The 20,537-nt window shown below is 45.9% G+C and overlaps 1 protein-coding gene across 1 annotated transcript in view; it reads right to left on the reverse strand.

The window, feature by feature from the left end:
- zgc:174356 (uncharacterized protein LOC100137120 homolog) overlaps window positions 1-20,537 on the reverse strand; it is a 113,587-nt gene that overhangs the window by 75,803 nt on the left and 17,247 nt on the right. Inside the window, exons 2-3 of the mRNA XM_038815000.1 lie at window positions 19,202-19,940; window positions 16,001-16,098 (exon numbers count right to left, since the gene is read on the reverse strand). Coding sequence (XP_038670928.1) covers window positions 16,001-16,098; window positions 19,202-19,940 — 837 coding nt within the window. The remainder of the gene's footprint in view (window positions 1-16,000; window positions 16,099-19,201; window positions 19,941-20,537) is intronic.

Genomic DNA, 20,537 nt, shown 5'->3' on the forward strand with positions numbered 1-20,537 from the left:
TCGCAGCAGAATCTGAGGGAGAGAGCTCCGCTGGAGAGTTCACGGCAGGGGAGAGCAGTGCTAGCTCTCACAGAGCTCCAGGGCATCCGGTGAACAGCCTGCAAAGAAGAAAATTAACTCGGGAGCAAAGCAGTATAAAGATGATTTCCTGAGGTGTGGTTTTGTTCCTTGTGCCAATGTAAATCAGGATGCAAAGTTATATGTAGGGAAGTACTGGCGAATGAGACTTTAATACCCTCAAAATTGCATACGCATCTAAAGATGGTGAGCTCCAGAACAAAGCTCTTGTTTTTTTGCCCCACACAAATGTAGCGAGAACTGAAATCATCAGCTGAAGTCCTCTGCAGAAATTTAACATATAATGCACAGCACAATTAATCTCTTACATGGTAGCTTAATGCATAGGTAAAGGGAAAATTCCCCACGCTGTTGCAGAGCAGATTCATTCTCCCTTCCCCATTAGACATCGCTCACACGGTCCTTGATAAGAGGTCAGCTGAAAAACTGAAATGCATCCCGTACTGATAACACAGTAGCTCACCGAATTTGTGATATTGCTGAGGATTTAGAATTACAACTTATCCATAGAATCCCTACAGTGCAGAAGGAAGACATTTGACCCATCGAGTCTGCACCGAACCTCTAAAAGAGCACCTCCCCATCCAGGCCTACTTTCCTGCATTGTCCCCGCAACCCTGTAATCCCTCCTAACCTGCACCTTTTTGGACACTAAGGGGCAATTTAGCATGGTCAGTCCACCTAACCTGCATATCTTTGGACCGTGGGAGGAAACCAGAGCACTCAGAGAAAACACACGCAGACACAGGGAGAACATACAACGCCACACAGTCAGTCACTAAAGGTGGGAAGTAAACCCGGGTCCCTGGTGCTGTGGGGCAGCAGTGCTGCCCAAGCTTATTTCACGTTTAAAGTTAGCACAGGAGTTAGCACTAAAACTAAATTAAAGCACAGATATTTCTGATTGTGCAACCTTGCTAGTTTGTATTATTAATAATAATAATAATAATAATAGCTTATTGTCACAAGTAGGCTTCAATGAAGTTACTGTGAAAAGCCCCAAGTCGCCACATTCCGGCGCCTGTTCGGGGAGGCCGGTACGGGAATTGGACCCGCGCTGCTGGTCTTGTTCTGCAGTTTAGCAGAAGCCAGCTGTTTAACCCAGTGTGCTAAACCAGCCCTCACATATTAGGTATGTTTGGCACAACAAATTTGTTGAGAATTTGCTGTGCTGCTTGGCGTCACCAATTAGCACGACTGGCGTACAGATCCTTGAAGCATTGAATAGTAGCGTGGTTGGAAAGTGTGGGCTTGATTGGGTTCATTGCAGAGGAATCACCAGCGATAGGGCAGGCAACAAGACTGGGAAAAACAGTGGAGTTACAGCAAGGATTAAGGAGGAAGCTGGTCAGGACATTGTTTGGAATTATTGCTTTATTCACCACGAAGCATTGGCATCAAAAGGAATTCCATCCGATCATAAAGTGGAGTTGAAAGGAATTGTGAAACCCATTAATTTCATTAAATGCAACGCAATCAATACCAGGCTTTTTGAAGCTCTGCGATCTGATATGGGGGCCAAGCACACACGTTAATTGTCCCACACTGAAGCACATTGGCCATCAAGGATTCAGGTGCTTGGAACAGTTTACGAACTGAGGTATGAAATTCACAATTATGGTACAGACATTTCCTTCCCCCCCCCCCCCCCCCCCCCCGCCACCGCCACCAGTTCGAAACAAACTGGAACTCAAATAGCAAGGAAGGAATGATGATTGCTTTTGACACTGTGAAGAAATAGTTGCTTTCCAAAAGTCATTGAAAGTTTTGCAAGAGTGAGTATAAAACAAAAACTACTAGATGATTCCCATACTGCTACAGCACGTCGAAAAAAAATGGTAAGGGAACTGTGAATAGACTGAGAAGCTTTATTCGGTCACATCTGGCTGCGTTGATCAACGGTTTTCTCACGACTTTCCAGAGGAGAAGTTTCAGATTTTGAAAAAGAAGAGGTGGGTGAAAAATCCATTTGAGTTTAGGACCACAGAGTCAGTTTTAACTTGCAACTGAATCCAATCCAAATGAGGAGGCGGGGCTGCTGCACCTAACCTGTGACAGCACATTAAAAACACGCCACAAGTCCATGAGATTGTCCGCATTAGTGTGCAGTGGTGAGAAAAACAAGCACCTTGTTGCAATTCATGAAAACCTACATGTGCGAGGTTGGATTTTCCATTCTCACAAAGCTGAAGGCTGCAGAGGAACTGGCTGAATTCTGTAACCGATATGCACATCGCCCTCTCCTCCTGTGAACTTGATTGGAGTAAGAGAATGAAGACCAAGCAGGCTCACCGTTCACATTGCCGATAAGGTGGCGCGGTTCCCAAAAGGTTAGGCAGTTGGCAAAAATGGATCCTGGAAAAAAAAAGTTGGAAAAACACTGGTCTATTTGATCAGTGCCCCTGCTACTGAACTGAATATCTACACACACTGTGTCTGCAGTCGATACTATCTACGGTGGCTTGTCCAATTTACATTGACAGCACCTCCAAGCTCTGCAACATATATACTGTGAAGGTCAAGAGCAGCAACGTCATGGGAACACCATCATGAGCAAAGGTTTACTAAGTCACAGACCATCCTGACTTTACCATACATCATCACTACTGGGTCATAATCTTGGAATTCCTGAAAACCCATCTCTACATATACATAGGAAGTCACCACCACCACTTCAGAATAATCAGGGATACATAATAAATGGGGGCTTGCTGGAGTGTCCCATATAGCAGGAATAGAGAAAAAGTATACACAACTCTTCTGACTAAAACTATTACAACAGCAATGTAAACAATTGGAAAAGAAAATGGCTCGATTACTGCTCCGAGGGATAATTTGGTATGTAATTACCAGTTTGCAATTCATGAAGAAAAATAAATTCCTTCACTTTTAAAGAGCCACCACAATCTCGCAAAGCAAGGACTCCAGTAGAAGGTTTTCTCCAAGATTAGTCCAAATATTGCTCAAACTAACTGTTGGCCGAGTAGATTGATGGAATGGGACAGTTCTTTTAGAGGTGCTCTCTCCATTATAAAAATGTTAGGCTTCCAATTGGGACTTTATCTCTGCCAACACAGCTGAAGCAGGTATTCAGCTCATGGGAAACACAATCACACTAACAGGGCAGTGGTCTGACATGGGCTCCTGTACTGATTATGCCCCTGCTCTCCCCAAACCCCACTACTCCTGCGATATTGATGCCTGTACCCCAACAAAAGAACAAGATTGAACTTAAACCCTTCTTGGTTCATATGGCACAGAAAAACATTGCATGGTTTATTTCCACTACACAGGCATCTATGGACTGTATAATGGATTCTTTTTATTTTTATAAATTTAGAGTACCCAATTATTTTTCTTTCCAATTAAGGGGCAATTTAGCATGGCCAATCCACCTAACCTGCACATCTTTGGGTTGTGGGGGTGAAACCCACACAGACACAGAGAGAATGTGCAAACTCCACATGGACAGTGACTCAGGGCCGGGATTCGAACCCGGGTCCTCAGCGCCGTAGTGCCAGTGTTAACCACTACGCCACCATGCTGCCCTGTATAATGGATTCTTAATCTTAATGGGTGGCACAGTAGCACAGTTATTAGCACTGTTGCTTCACAGGGCAAGAGACCCGGGTTTGATTGTCAGCTTGGGTCACTGTCGATGCGGAGTCTGCATGTTCTCACGCACATGGTCTGCATGGTTTCCTCCGGGTGCTCCGGGTTCATAGAATCATAAAATTTACAGTGTAGGAGGCCATTCGGCCCATCATGTCTGCACCGGCCCTTGGAAAGAGCACCCTACTTGAGCCCACGCCTCTAGCTCACCCCCTTAACCCCACCTAATCTTTTGTTCGCTAAGGGGCAAGAGAGCATGTTCAAAATTGCACATCTTTGGACTGTGGGAGGAAACCCACACAGACACGGGGAGAAAGTGCAAACTCCACACAGTCACCCGAGGCCGGAATTGAACCAGGGACCCTGGAGCTGGGAGGCAGCAGTGCTAACCACTGTGCCACCATGCCACCCCTCCCACAAGTCCCGAAAGGCGTGCTTGTTAGGTGAATTGGACATTCTGAATTCTCCCTCAAGTGTACCCGAATAGGCGGCATAGTGTGGCAAATAGGGATGTTTCACAGCAACTTCATTGCAGTGTTAATGTAAGCCTACTTGTGACACTATTAAAGAATACTGTTATAATGATAACAACTAGGGGCAGCACGGTGGCCTAGTGGTTAGCACAACCGCCTAACGGCGCTGAGGTCCCAGGTTCGATCCCGGCTCTGGGTCACTGTCCGTGTGGAGTTTGCACATTCTCCCCGTGTCTGCGTGGGTTTCGCCCCCACAACCCAAAAATGTGCAGAGTAGGTGGATTGGCCATGCTAAATTGCCCCTTAATTGGAAAAAATAATTGGGTAATCTAAATTTAAAAAAAAAATAATGATAACAACTTCACTCATAAGGGAATTTTAGAATAGTTAAATTGATGAAAAATACCACCAATCACTTATGTTAGGAAATATTCCATCAAAATGGGGACAGGTCAATGCCTTGGATAAACTGAAACCCTTTATAAATATAGTGGCCTTTCACTACAACACTATAAAACGACTACTTTTTAGATTTCTTTCTTTCCCCTTTGATCTGTGTCCATTTCAGTTGCTATTGCTCATCCTTTCCTGCTACCTTGTTTAGTTCTGAAGAAATAGGCATTAGATTTCATGGAATTGATTCGTTTTCTAATTGCCTTGTGGAGCCATCCTATTTATTACTTTGGATAACTTCTTGAACTGAGATGTGGGTGGCGTATAGCCAGAAAAGAAGCTCGCTGTTCTCACCCTTGCCTTGCCCTCTCATAGTAGAATTCCCTGAGTGCAGTGGTACCATTCTATCCAAGTGAGAAAGTTATAGGTTCAGCACTGCAGAGATTTCAGCACAAGCTGGTAACGCAGTGCACTAATAAGGGAGAACAGCATTGTTAGAGCTGTCATCTTTCAGGTGAGGTGTTAATACAGAAACAGCCCCCCCAAGCCTGTAGAATGAGATAAAGACCAATCTGCGATCTAACCCCAAATCCACCTTTGCTCAGCTTCCCTTGCTATTTCTGGTCAACAGAAATCTATTAATCGTGGACTTAAAATTGGGCAACTGACCGAGCATCAGCTGCAGTTTGCGGAAGAGAGTTCCGAACCTGCTCTTCCGCACTGCTTGTCGAAGTATTACCTAACTTACCTCACGAAAGGCCTGTCTACTAGTCTCAAGACTCCCTAAGCAGCAGAAACAACCTCTCCAGCCCCATCTGTTCCCAGTCTGAAATAGTTAATAAATTACACACTTTAATCTTCCAAAGTCCAGAGAATATAACCCTGGTTTGCCCCTCATAATTTAGCCCTTTGGGTTCAGGTATCAACCAAGTAAATCTTCAATGCACCCCCTCCAAGATCCTTCCTAAAGTGCGATGCCGAGAACTGAGGACAGTACAGAGGTATGATCTTGCCAGAGCTTTGTATAGGTGTAACATGACTTCTAACCCTTTGCATTCTGGGCCACAAAATATAAAGGCCAGCATTCCATTAGCCTTTTGGATTACTTTTCTCAATCATTAAGGCTATGTACAAATACTCCCACGTCTCTTTGAACCTGCACTGTTTCCACCATTTGGAAGCATTCTGGCCTATCTGATTCTTAGATATAAAATAGATGGCCTCCACAGTTGCCTATATTAAAATCCATTTAGCAAGTTTTCCCACATTCTCAATCTATTAATAGCTCGTTGTAATTTTAATAGCTCTTTGCAATTCTATGCTAGACTGCTTAAAATGCTGCCTATCTTTTGCCATCAGCAAACTTGGACATGTCATTCTCTATCCCATCATCTGCACTGTAATAAACAGTGAACGGCTGAGTGACACTGCTGGTCATATCCTGACAATTAGAGTACTCGCCCATTGTCCCACTCTCTGTCTAAACAGCAGCAGACAATCTTCAAAACAGGTCATTAATTAGCCTTCAATTCCAGGAGCTTCAACTTCAGCCAACAATCTCTGTAAAGGGATTTTAGCAATGCCTTCTGGAAGTCCATGTGTAGAATTCATTCCCAACGACTCTCAGAAGCCCACTGCCATTTAATGCTCAATTGAGTGTTGATTAGCAGTGGGTGGGACTTCTGTCCACCCTTGGAAGGAATCCCTGCTTTGGAGAGCTCTCGGGCAAGCACAGCACTGCAGTGGCCAGAGGAGGTACTACAGTTCTCTGCCCGGAACAAAGTCAATCCAGGGCGGGATGCCTGGGAAGGGGGGGGGGGTGGTAAACAATTGTGGCATCGGGAAGGGGGGGGGGGGTAGGCCAGACCTCCCAGGTCTCAGAGGGGAGGGCACCCCAAATCTGAAGGGACCTTCAGATTAAGGCACCTCCTCCGTTTCTGTCCATGATTGGAATTTTTTGAACATTGGCCATGATAAATTGCTATTAGTGACCAAAAAGGTTAGGAGGGGTTATTTGGTTATGGGGATAGGGTGGAAGTGAGGGCTTAAGTGGGTTGGTGCAGACTTGATGGGCCGAATGGCCTCATTCTACACAGAATGTTCTATATTCTATGATTGAGTAAAGTAGAAAAACTGTTTGCCCGCCAGCCCGTGCGATGACCTAAAAATTGCACAGATAATGTAATATTCTGGGAAAATGGGCAGATGGTGATGTGTGCCCAACGTCATCACGCGCTAATTTTACACTCTCCAAGGTCTGGTGCATGCCCACCCGGGCCACGCATAATTCTTCCCCATATAAATAACATCCACGGATTCTCTGCTGTCCGCTACTTAAGGCACCTCTTCAAAAAATTCCAATCACGTTCATCAAGCAGAACTTATCTTCACAAATCAATACTGGCTCTCTCTGGTCAGCTGTGTATTTTCAATGTTCTTACTCACTCCACCTTTAATTGTCGGGTTCAATAATTTGCAACACAAAAATGTTACACTAACTGATCTGGTCACACTCTTTCACCTTTAAGAAAATGAGTGGAGTGATAATCCAAATTCCAATCTAAGGGAATGGTTCCAGAATTGGGAAAACCAAGGAAGACCAACGTTCTCGCCGCCTTCCTTTAAAAACCTGGGGTGAAAATCATCTGGTCCTAGGGATTTGTCATTCCAAAACCTCAAAGGCCCAAATTTTTCCTCTCAGGTGTATGTCAAAGATAGAAGAACATGTGAATTGTCCTGGTCAGCCGGCCAATATCTATTCCTCAACTGGCATGAAAGTAGATTATTTGGTCATTTATTATGGACGGGATTCGCCGGCCACGCCCGACCAGTGATCGGAGAATTCCGGTCGATGTCAATGGGTTTTTCCATTGTCCGTGGCGATCTTGCGGCGGGGGGGGGGGGGGGGGGGGGGGGGGGGGGGGGGGGGGGGGGGGGGGGGGTGGGGTGGGGGGGGGGAAAGAGAGAGAATCCAGCCCTTTATTTCCGGTTGCGGGATCTTGCCATGTGAAAATTGACTGCTGCGTTTCCCTACATTAAAGTGAGACGGAATTTCAAAAGTTTCTCTACTGGCCATGAACCACTTGACACTAACCAACTTCTTGGTTATGCCAGAATCTTGGATTTTTTTTTTTTTGCCCGTGTCTCCCACTCTCAGCAATGCTAATTCCTGCAGCAACACCATGCAACTTGTGCAGTCACCTCCTTACCCAACTTGCCACTCTTCACTGGGAAATCTGGATGCTGAGAATCAGCAGGGTCTATGACCATGAAGGGAGTGCATCAAATGCAAGAGAAAGCAAGCGCTAGGTTGTTGCCTTTCTTACCTGCTATAAATATGGCAATCAATAAGGTTGCCCTTCTTTCTATAGATATCGATTTATATTGCTCAGAGTCACCAGGTATCAAATGATACCACCACAAGATTCAACCGGATATCGATCAAAGAGCCAAACACCAGTTAGTTAGTTCAAGATCAATGGTACTGTATTTACACACAAGATTAATCATGCAACATAAAAACTACTAGTTAAACTACACCTATCAACTATGACAACCTGTAGTTAAATTCAGGCACCCAGCTTAGGTCAGAGGAACAGTGGCCTTTGCTCGAATCTGGATCTATCGAGTCTGGAGAAGTAACTGCTGCTCAGCTGGGCTCATCCGTTTGGTAGCGAGCGTTGAACTTGAACTTGCTTCTGGTGGTGCTGCAATTGGAGAGCGCCAGGTCCAAGAGAGATCGAACACATGGCGGTCTCTCTCTTTATCCTTGGGGAGTTTTGCGCTCTTTTGGGCGGTCCTTCAGTTTGGGACCCATTAATTGGGTAATTCTTGATCACTGGATTTGATTTGAGCCAATAAAGGGGCAGGTGCCTTGATGGCTGTGCGTGTCCTAAGCAGTCATTGACCCTGTTGTTGATGCTTCCCGAGTAAAGGGAGTGGCGCCGAAATGTCTGGCATTGTATCGGTTACTCAAGTATCAGTCTTTTGTCTTACGGAGATGGGCCATCTCAGTTGGGGGTTTTGATGCTTTCTGGATTCTCCGCTCACAAATATACATTCAAGCTCTGAGTCTGCCTGAACCTTACATTGTCCATATTTCCCATTATGCTTTGCGACCATCCATGTTTCTTATTGTAATTGGCCATCCCAAATGGCTACAAGGTAGAAATATGGATGGAGTTGGGATCATGATAAAATCCACATAATCTAATTGACCAGACTGGTCTACATGTGTCTCTAACCCCATACTGTGTATTTGGCTCTCAACTACAGGTGCGCAATAAATAATGCCTACACACTGTTGCTACATCACAACCAGGATAAACAGGACCGCCATCGTCATGAGAGGCAGGACTGGGACAGTGATGTTGGGGGGAGGGGGGGGGGGGGGGGGTGTAGCCACCTGGGGTGGCCACGTCCCGATTCCAAAATGGACACTCGCAAAGAGTGCAGGGAAAAACGGACAACACTAGAGAAAACAAGTAGGTGCAAGGTTTCCTGTGTATTAAGATTTGCAGAACCCAGACAGAACTGAAACCAATATCCATTAGCATATTATTGAGCTATCTCCAGGGACAAAAAGAAACATTGAAACAATCGAGACCAGGACAGACTCCCCGGCGCCAGTGGGAGCTAAAACAAAGGCAGGCCAACGGTCACATAGGGCCCGCCCAACGATCAGGGAACAACTCCAGTATTGGAGAAAATCAATACGAACGATTGGGACATGGTCCAATTAATTGGGACCAAGTCCGGGGTCTGCCCAGAAGGGCGCGAAACCCCTGGTGACTATAAAACAGAGTCCCTAAAGCTCTTGGAAGCTCTTGGAAGAACGCTCACCTTGGCTTTGGCTCTCAGCGACGAGAGGCCCGCCAAGCACCAGCCAAGTAAGTCTAAGGTCAACGCACGCTACGAGATAGACGCGCATAGCTACTATTCCGTATTACTTCGAAGCCAGCAGTATCAGAACCGGACAACGGCCATTGTTCCTCTGACTGAGTGGGCCACTCAAAGCTAAGTATAGGCTTTTAGTAGTAGTTGTAGTTTAGCGAGTAGAGTTTATGCATGAGTAATAATTGACTGTGTGTGTAAATAAATGTATATTGATTTCAAACTTACTAACTGGTGTATCGAGTCATTGATCAGTACTTGGCTTTGAACCCTGTGGTGGTATCAGAAAGATACCTGGCGACTCTTGAGCAAAGGTAATCAAAACAGAGCAAATTAAGGGAAAGCATAATGAGCAACAGTGGGAAGCAAACAGGGCTCAAGGTGCCAGGCCTGGTTTTGCAGTAGTCCAGCTCACTCCTGACTGTGGTGTCCTGGCCATTTTTGTTACTTTAAATTTAAAAGAAATAGAGGGAAGGCGACATCATTTTGATGTGCCCTCTCCATTACGTAACCTTCCGTTGCATCCTGCTGCCTTTTTCATGCTGGCAAGCCTCTGACTGGGCCCCGCTTCGAGAGCTCACCCACTATCCTTAATTGGATGCTGAACTTGCCCTCTGGCCACTGACTGGCCTCCGAAGGAAAAATCATCAAAACTGTTTCCCACACAGTGCAGGCTTCCGTCCCACATTTCAGCCGAATGGCTAGGCTCAAATGCCCAAGGGAAAATCCTGCCCGTGGGGAGGGAGGGCCCAGGCGCAGGTTTCACACTCTCCACCGAGCTGATTGGGGTCTCAGAACTCAAATATTCCTTCCATCAAACCCATATTTATCCTTCATCTTCTTTCAATACAGATAGACAGACGGGTCTGGCACGTTTCTTGTAACTACTGCTCCTTATGTCCACACCACGTGGGACAGGATTCTCACAGTGACTCACAATATCCATTAGGTTTTCCATCTATCCTCTCCAGAGCAATTCCTTTTACAAGCACAAATTACCAATTCAACTTTGTAGATATGAGCCTGATAGAGCATTACCATGGCATAAGCTCACTGTAACCACTCCCTTCTTCCTAAAAACACAAAAAGAGCTCTGCCTAAATATCCTCTTCCATGCTACATTAAATCCCTCATTGAAATACATGCATATTTGAGATGACGGGCAGAATTTAATGGACCTGCTGGAGCCTACATGATGAAATGGGGCACTCGGAGAATTGGGCAGAGCGTGCAAATCCCTGTGGTGGGGAAACTGTATTGCTTTTAATGGGCGTGGGGGAAATGCGCAGCAATGATAATGTAAAAAGGAGTTGGTTAAATTCTCTTTTATTGGAAATGGTCATTGCCTGACATTTATGAGGTGTGAATGGGTCCCTGCCATATACCAGCGAAAGCCCGAACATTGTCCAGGTTTCTCCGCAAGTGGGCACGGACTGCATCAGCAAGTATGGCGATGGAACTGGGCCACGGCCGTGGAACAGAGAAGGTGAGGAAGACCAACAGTCCAGAGCTGGGAACATTTAGGGAAACCAGAACAAGTGGTGAGCGTGGTCTAGAGCCAAGAGAGGCAATGGGAGGTCAATGTCAGGGATGGATCAGAAGCTGGGGTTGGGAGGAAAACAATCCTGCTTGGACTCCACCTTCCCCACCAAATTAGGAAATAGCAGGCTCAGTCTGGTGTGCAGTCGTCGTCCCATCAATAATTTTGCCGGGGTGGCTCCTATAGTGGTACGAGGAGTGGTTCGGTAGTCTGGGTGGGAGCCTCTGGTTCTCCAGGCACAATGAGCATTACTTCACCAAGTCCTAGATATTCGTATCAAGCCTGGGCCACTAAACGTAGCTCCTAGTGTGCAAGTTGGATACCCCAGGGTGACCGTTGTGTAACTCCATCATAATTGGGCGCTGACCTGGGCTGGGGAAGACTACCTGGGATTCCGACAGGATAATATTATCTTCAACACAGTTCTTGTCTTTTCATCAGGAAAGGGCTTCATGTCATCTGTTGAGTGTCTTCGGACCCCGCCACTGAGGATCATATGGCGTAACGTGGGCAATGAGGGGTCTGATCTGTTTTGAAGTCATGGTGACTTCATCCAGCACCAGCTTGTGGACACCAGAAGGCAGCTCAGAGCATCCGCGTTGGCAATACGCGTTCCAGGGTGGTGCTCGAGTGAGTATTCATAGGCAGCCAGTATCAAGGCCCAAAGTTGGATCCGAGCCATGACAGCAGCTGGGACGGAGTGGGGGGGGGTGTTTGGGGGGGGGGGGGGGGGGGGGGGGGGGGCATTCTCCGATCGATGTGAGAGGACTGCACCCACTCCACATGGAGAGGCATGACATATCTATTAGTTATTTTCTGGGGTCATAATAGTCCAATATATTAAAGGGCAGCAGTTGCTGTTTTTCATTCACGAAGGCTTCATCCTGTGGTGTCTGCCACAACCACCTTTGAAGTTTTTTGCAGCAATACGTACAGGGGTGAGAGCAGAATGGCCAAATTTGGGATGAATTTCCCATCGTAATTCATCAGGCAGAGAAAAGATTTATACTCTCTTGTATTTTGGCACTTCTTTGATGGCCTTGACTTTATCCTCCACAGCGTGCAGCCCTTTCTTATCTACCCAGTACCCGAGGTAGATCACGTTACCTGCCTGGAATATCCATTTCTCTCTCTCTCTCTCTCTCTCTCTCTCTCTCGATGTATGCCTAAATTGGAAAATTGCCTCAAGGCCTTGTCTATGTTCGCTAGGTGCTCTTGTTCAATGGCCCCTGTGTTTAATAAATCATCAAGATATACTGCCACCCTAGGCAATCCTTGAAAAATATTTTCCATGACACGTGGAAGGTGGCACAGGTCGGGGACTCCAAAGGGCAGGCCTGTATGGATGGTATTTGTGACATTCTTTCTGGATGTTTCATCTAGTTAGAGCTGGAGGTAGGCATGGCTCATATCCAGTTTCATGAAGGTTTGACCATCTGCCAATTCGACATACAAACAAACCTCCCCCTTGCATCATATGGGGTTCCAATCCTGTCAAGAGGCTTTGTTCACTAAGTTTGTAATCTCCACCGAGGCAGGCAGACTAACTTGTCGGCCTTGAGTACGGGGACCACTGGTGCAGCCCACTCTGTGAACATTACTTCCTGTATTATCCAGAGGTCTTCCAACTGTTTGATTTCCGTCACTGAAGCCAAGAGCATGGGACTGCTCAAACCCAAAATATTTTGTTAGCCATTGATTTCCACATAGATCTTGGCCCTCACCCCTTTTATTTAACCGAGGCCCTCTTGAAATACTTTGGGGTATTTGTGGTAACCTTGTACAATCCCCCCCGATTCCCAATTTAAGTCCAGTTGGATCTTCTAGAACCAATCCTTGCCCATGAGTCTAGGTCCTGGTCCTCGCACGATTAGGAATGGAAGTCATACCGACTGCTGTCCATAAGCTACCGAGTTCTTAGTGGTTCCCATAATCTTCAAAGGTTCTCTCATGCATGTGGCTAGTCTGGCCCTGATATCCTTTAGGTCTAAGGGCAGAATACCCGTCTGGACACGCTGGAATGCTTCTCAATGAAGGAGTTGGCAGTTCCCATATTCAACTCCATCTCTAAGGAATGACCATGGATAAGTAGTCTTATCCTTATCGGGGCGACCTTGGTAGCAACGAAACAGTTTAACTGCATTGTTTCATCCTCGGAGGGCTGTATACTTGCAAGGCATGGAGAGGAGGTGGCTTTGGCTTCTGACCTGGGTGGCATGCGTACTGCTGATTCTGGCAGCCTTGCCTGGGTCGTGCCCTTCAAGAGCACCGACCGAATCCCAGCAGCTGACAAGAGTGATCCTCCGGGGAGGTTTCCCAGGTACCTCAGGGGTTATCCGGCCATTTTTGGGAATGCCAGGATGCCCTTTTGGTATGTTAGGTTGATGGTGGGTGAGGTATGTAGATGCATTCCCCGGATATGCTGGCTTCTCCCCCAACCTCAAGGTGCTATTATCTGTCACTCCTGAAGTTCTTACGCACCATTCTCGGCATTCCCAAGGGATAAAGCTATTTCTGTAGCCTTCTTGAGGTCTAGGTTGGGCAATTTTCTCTGGATTGTAACATAGTTAATGCCACTCTCCTCGCCAATGTAATAATTCTAGGCTAAAAGGCAAAGTGGATTTAATCTCCAACACAAATAAGGCCGCAGCTGTGGCATACAAAACAAATGTATCAACCCGGGACTCTCGGGAACTCTGGTCCGGATCTGGGAGTCAATATTTAAGGCCCCGCCTGGTGAACCACTATTGGACAGGCCTCTACCCGCTCAACACAGGAACTCATATTCTGCGAAGCACACTGGGAGGTCAATCAGCGATCCCCTGTGGTCCATGTGAGGGTTATAAAAAACTACAATAAAGAATTTCAAGTAACATGTCCCACCTGGGATCAATATTTGACTGGGAAATTAGGCAGTTCCGCACGTAGAACAGAAGCAAGCTTTAAAAAAAGGGTTCAATGTGGGTTTTTCCACCATGCAATTCAAAATATGTCTTTCTTCGATTTTCAAATCAAGAAAGTTTGTCAAGTCCTCCTCTTTGGCTCCCCCACGTCATACAGACCAGCTTCCGTCAAAAGACATGTTCACAAGTGAATGCACTTTGAAGATGCAAGCCAGATTTCTCGGCTGATTTTTTCCCATCTGAAGGAGGCAATTTCCTTCTACTTGGTCTTTACCCACAGCGACTCAGAGCGAAAAAACCCTTAAATATATTTAAACCATTACAACCTTGACTGAGGGCAGAAGGTCCAACGCCTCTGGCCCAGTGAAATTCTGAATCTGCTGTAAATGGGAAACGACTGTATTGAGATAGACAGCACCACATGGGACAAACTAGGAACAAATTTTGCGTGCATGTTTTACTGCGTCAGGGTTGACAGCGCCGGGCTAACTGCATGCACATTTAAAATGGGATAGAGAGGGATAAAACACACAGTTCAGCTCATCTTCCAGGAACCATCAAAAGGCAGTAGAGCCAAAAATCAAACTTGTTTGACTAGTATGAGGCAGACCAGCGATGTTGCAAAGGAACATTGGTTGATCAACCAGTGTCAATTATAATAGGAGTCTGCACATCCTCCCAGTGTGTGCGTGGGTTTCCTCCTGGTGCTCCGGTTTCCTCCCACAGTCCAAAGATGTGCAGGTTAGGTCGATTGGCCATGATAAATTGCCCTTAGTGTCCAAAATTGCCCTTAGTGTTTGGTGGGGTGACTGGGTTATGGGGATAGGGTGGAGGTGTTAACCTTGGGTAGGGTGCTCTTTCCAGGAGCCGGTGCAGACTCGATGGGCCGAATGGCCTCCTTCTGCACTGTAAATTCTATGATTCTATGTTAACACCTTTCACAACGTGAGTGACTTCCCAAAGTACTTCACAGCCAATGAGGTATATTTGAAGCATAGTCACTGATGGCAGAAGCCAGTTTTCATGCACCACAATCCAATAAATAGCAATAAACTAATTAGCCAATTTGTTTCAAATGATGTTTGCTGAGGTACAAATGCTGGCCAGGACACCAGCAGAACGGGCCCTACTCTGCTCCCTCTAGTGCCACAGAATCCTTTGCCTCCACAGGAAGGGGCAGGTGGGAACTTGCTGTAACGTCTCATCTGACAGGCAGCACCTTGGACAGTCCTGCACTCCTTCCACACTGCGCTGGACTGTCAGCTGAGATTTATATGTTCCTTGCTGGAGCTGGGATGAGGCAAGAGAACTCCCACTCAACCAAGGCTGACACCTGTCTGCAAACACCAATTTTTCAGCGTACATGAAATAATAAAATAATGCATCCAACAATGCTAGAATTATTTTTCATGCAATATTTAACAAAGAACAATACAGCACAGGAACACTAGTCGCATCTCGCCAACTGCATATACCCCGTCTGTTCATGCGTCTATCCAGACAAGTCTTAAACGTCGCTAACGTATCTTCTTCAACCACCTCACTTGGCAATGCATTCCAGGCCACCACCCCACACATCTCCACTGAACCTGTCCCCCCTCACCTTGAACACGTGGCCCCTTGTAATTTTCATTTCCACCCTGGGAAAAGCCTCCAACTGTTCACCCTATCTGTACCCCTACTAATTTCATAAACTTCTATTAGGTCGCCCCTCAGCCTCCGTCTCTCGAACAACATCCATAAACCAGACAAAAACCCTTTTACCCAAAACAGTAGGTTTGAGTTCTTTCCAGAAAAAAGTTATCACTTTTAAAGTATCTAGTGATCTGGACACCTTTAAACATGCAGAGAGAGACTCCAAGATCCTTGTAGTCTGAATACAGCAGACAAAAGTCTAAACCGAAAGTAAAACTCAGAACCACACAACAGCTTCCATCTCAAAAACGAAAGCAGAAACCAGAGCCACAGCCCAGCTCCACCCACACAATGACATCACAGCAGCCATTTGAGAAGACAAACATTTCTTAAAGGGACATTCCCATGACACAACAAAAGAATAAAATGCAAGTATGCAGCGTGCAGACTTGAAAGACATGGCGTGTACTTACTCCAAGAAACATCTTAATTGCATTATATAGTCCAAAAAGTTCCATTGAAAAGTGATGTGGCGGGTATGTCAGATATAAAATCAGAATAGACTGTTCACCTGTGAAATAGAAATATTCAAAAACATTGACGTCATAACATTATCAGAATATCATACTTTCCGACAACAAGATACGTTAGCGACTTTAAAGACTTATCTGGATAGACACATGAACAGACGGTGTATAGCAGGATACATGCAGTTGGTTGAACTGCGATTCATATTCCTGTATAGCTTTATAATAGGTTAACATTTTGTGAAGGATGAGCAGAAGGAAGAAAGACCGCGATATCAGGTATAGAATTCCCACAGTCCCACACTCCCCTGCCCACCGCATAACCCAACCTAACCTGCAAATCTTTGGGCACTAAGGGACAATTTAGCGTGGTCAATCCACCTAATCTGCACATCTTTGGACGGTGGGAAGAAACTGGAGCACGCGGAGGAAACCCACACAGATATAGGGAGAACGTGCAAACTCCACACACACAGTCACCCAAGGCAGGAATTGAATCCATGTCCTGGTGCTGTGAGGTAGCAGTGCCAACCACTGTGCCACCGTGCCGCAGGAAAAGTCTTTGAAACATTTAAGATACACACATCAAAAAGGGGGAAATTCAATGGATTCAGTGCTGTTCCTCATCCATGTTTCACTGTGAAATTCTAAACATTCTTAAAACATCTTAATTTAAAGGATCTTGTTTTGCGTATGAATCAACTATACCTTACCCAAGACTGGACTAAGTTCCATGAACAGTCACAAAACTGAAACAACGTGTTGGATTTTGCGGAGCCGGCTGGATCGGGCAAGGTGGCAGATGTACTCGGGAGTCACTAGTACGGTGCTAGTCAAATTCCTGGCAGTGGGAAAACAGCTCATAATTAACAGTCGGATGCTAGGGAGTACAGAGGAGCAGAGGGACATTGGGATACATGTCCATAGGCCACTGAAAGCGGCAGGACAAGGAGATAAGGTGGTTAAGTCGGCATATGGGTCACCTGCCTTCATTAGCCAAGGCAGAGAATATAAGAGCAGGGAGGTTATGATGAAGCAATATAAAACACTCGTTAGGCCTATGGCTAGAGCACTGTGTACAGTTCTGGTTGCCACACCATAGGAAAGATGTGATTGCGGACGGGCGGCACAGTGGTTAGCACTGCAGCCTCATGGCGCCGAGGACCCGGGTTTGATCCCGGCCCCGGGTCACCGTCCGTGTGGAGTTTGCACATTCCCCTAGTGTATCTGCATGGGTCTCACTCCCACAACCCAAAAAGATGTGCTGGGTAGGTGTGCTGGGTAGGTGAATTGATCACGCTAAATTGACCCATAATTGGAAAAAAAGAATTGGGTCCTCGAAATTTATATTTTAAAAAAGTGATTGCTCTAGAGGAAGGTGCAGAGGACAATCACCAGGATACTGCCTGGGCTGAAGCATTCCAGCTATGGAGAGGGACTGGTTAGGCTGGAGTTGTTCACCTTTGAGCAGAGAAGGCGGAGGATGGGACTGGTTGAGGCATACAAAATTATGAAGGATCTGGATAGGAAGAAACTTTTCCCGGGTCAATAGCCAGGGGGCTTAGATTTACGGTCAGGAGCAGGCGATTTAGAGGGGATTTGAGGAAAAGCTTTTTCACCCAGGGTGTGGTTGGAAGCAGGAACACTCTACCTGAAATTGTGGTGGAGGCGGGAACTTGCACAGCATTTCAGAAGCATTTAGATGAGTATCTGGGGAAAACGGCATAACATACAAGGCCCAAGTGCTGGAAAATGGGATTAGAATAGATAGGCGCTTGATGGCCAGCACAGACAGGAAGGGCTGAAGGGCCTCTTTCTGCACTGTAAAACTCCATGACTCGATGTCTGTGGCGGGAAGGCGAGGAGCGGGAAATTCTCCCACTATCTGCAGGAATCTTATAAATACTCAAAATCAACCACTTGCATTGAATTTAAATGTAATTCACTGGGATTTAATGCCACCTCCCTGATTAAATGAAACAAAACAAGTCTCCCATGCCTTCACCAACCTGTCCATTGAATACTGGCGACTTAAATGTGACTTACTTGACTCACAGCAAGAGCTCTATTGACTTGCAGGAGAGCGAGCCACGGGGAGCTGCATTGTCTTTAGAGATCTTTTTCTCTGTGTTCAAACTTGATAACCTGACACCGAGGGGTTCCAAGATTAAAATCTCTGCCTCTCAAAAAGGTGTAACACTCGGGCAATGATGTTACAGAGACTGTCTAAGATCAAGTCCCTGGCTTAGTAACCACATTTATCGCGCAGCAACACAATAATGAACATTTTTGGTTTTAAATCTGCAATTCCGCCACAAAAGCATCAGCTTCCTCGCTTTAGTTATCTTACAGACTTCACCACAAACCTTGGCTGATACACCGCCTAACAAAAGTCACACTTTTAAAACAAGGTAGGAAAAAAGTCTGCAAGTTTCCTCCTCCAAAAGTACAACCAATTATTGGTAGTAGAATTAGTAGAAGCTGGAAAAGAAACAATTAAAAAGAAAGAGTTAAAAAAAATAAGAATCACAGAATTCCTACAGTACAGAAGGAGGCCATTCGGCCCATTGCGTTTGCACCGATTCTCTGAAAGAGCACCCCACCAAGGCCCAATCCCCCACCCTATCCCCTTGACCCCTCCTAGGAGACGTTTAGCATGCCCAATCCACCTAACAGCACATCTTTGGACTGTGGGAGGAAACCCACGCAGATACTGGAGAACGTGCAAACTCCACACAGTCACCCAAGGCAGGAATTGAACCCGGGTCCCTGGTGCTGTGAAGTAGCAGTGCCAACCACTGTGCTACCGTGCCATCATTACCAGTTACCAAGGCTGATGAGATAAGTGCCAGAAGCCAGAAGAGCTCAAAGCACAAACTCTGACATTTTGATGTTCAGTCACCAGGACATCCCAAACAAAAATAAGAGATACAATGGGCTTGATTCTCCATCAGCGGGATCCTCTATTTTGCCAGCAGTGCACTCACGCCCACGGATTTCCTGACGGTGTGGGGGTGCCCACAATGGGAAAACCCATTGGCCGGCTGCCAGAAGGGAGGATGGTGGGGGGGGGGGGGGGGGGGCTGCCCCAGAAAGCGGGTGCAGCTGGATGGAGTATCCTGCCCACTGTATATATTTGCAACTTACCTGTACCGCAAACATACATCAAGAAGACACTGAGGAAAATCAGGTAGAGCTTCAATCGGTCCTGTCCTCCTCGGACCTTCGAAAAGGTTTCCCAGGTTCTTGAGCAGTATGAAAAGGTGATTTTGTTCAAGATCCTCTCATTAGCTGCAGGAGCTATTTCACCAGTTAGGTGCTTCCTTCCAGCACCACAATTTGACTCCTGCAACCACAGCACTACATAGAAAATAGATACCACTTGGCAGCCACAATACACACCAAAAACATGTGTGAAGGTATAATTCTGAAGCAGCCATCCGCTCAACAGATAGCCAACAGTTCCCCCAATAGAGATCATGGACTGTACAATCCCAATACGCATGGTGCGGTTACCATCATTCGTGATGTCAGCCATATAACTGAAGACACTGAGGAAAATGGCAACATAATTTCCGAAGATCCCAATTAACGCGGAGGCAAAAATGCACCAGTAGACAGACATGCCTTTAACCTGCACAATTACTATGAATACAGCCCCACCAATTGATGCACCAATACTGGGCAATATCATTCCAAGCTTGCGACCGGCTTGATCGGACCAGGCACCAAGCAAAACTGACGGAGGTATGGACAAGATGGTCAACACGGCAGTGTAGAGAAGTAGAACGTAGGAGGCTTTGCTCTGGATGACTAGAGACTCTTCAGGATGAAGTGAAAGATTGCTGCATATATCATCATCCTCACCATATTGGTCTTCACAGATCTGGAAGACAAAAAACACTTCACCTAACTATCCAACGTTGTGTTTACGTATCTGAACCAAGTTAAATGAACTTTGTTGATCTGCACAATGGAAAGTAATGAGAACTTCATCAAAAACGATGTAATTTGCATAATGACATCCGTTGCTGAACAAGCAATCAATCAGTCTTATTGGAAAGGATGAAATAATTTTCAAAGAAAGCAGCATTTTGCATTCAGCCATGTGTATACATAACCACCATAGTAATTATATTACTCCTCATAGCACCAAATAATTAGATGGAAGAACAAAACAATCCACATTATTTCTTCTCGGTACTTAACATATCACTATCCTCTGATACACTACTGTACTTAATTGCTTTTTACACCTTGTTCTGAGTACGTCAGAATTTCTGTGTAATATACTTCGCAACTGCTTGCCGGCTGCTGTGTATTCACCTCATGTGCTAGTTCTGACAAACTTGGCGGTCCCCATTATGATTTTTAGGTTATAAAAGCAGGCGTTATTATCGCCAGATATGGGGCTGTTCATACATCATGGTTGTTGTTGTAACTTTTCATACGACAGTTAAAGTGGATTTTGGGCTGGATTTTA

The sequence above is a fragment of the Scyliorhinus canicula genome, chromosome 1, assembly GCF_902713615.1.
Source record: "Scyliorhinus canicula chromosome 1, sScyCan1.1, whole genome shotgun sequence".
In the NCBI taxonomy this organism is placed as follows: domain Eukaryota; kingdom Metazoa; phylum Chordata; class Chondrichthyes; order Carcharhiniformes; family Scyliorhinidae; genus Scyliorhinus; species Scyliorhinus canicula.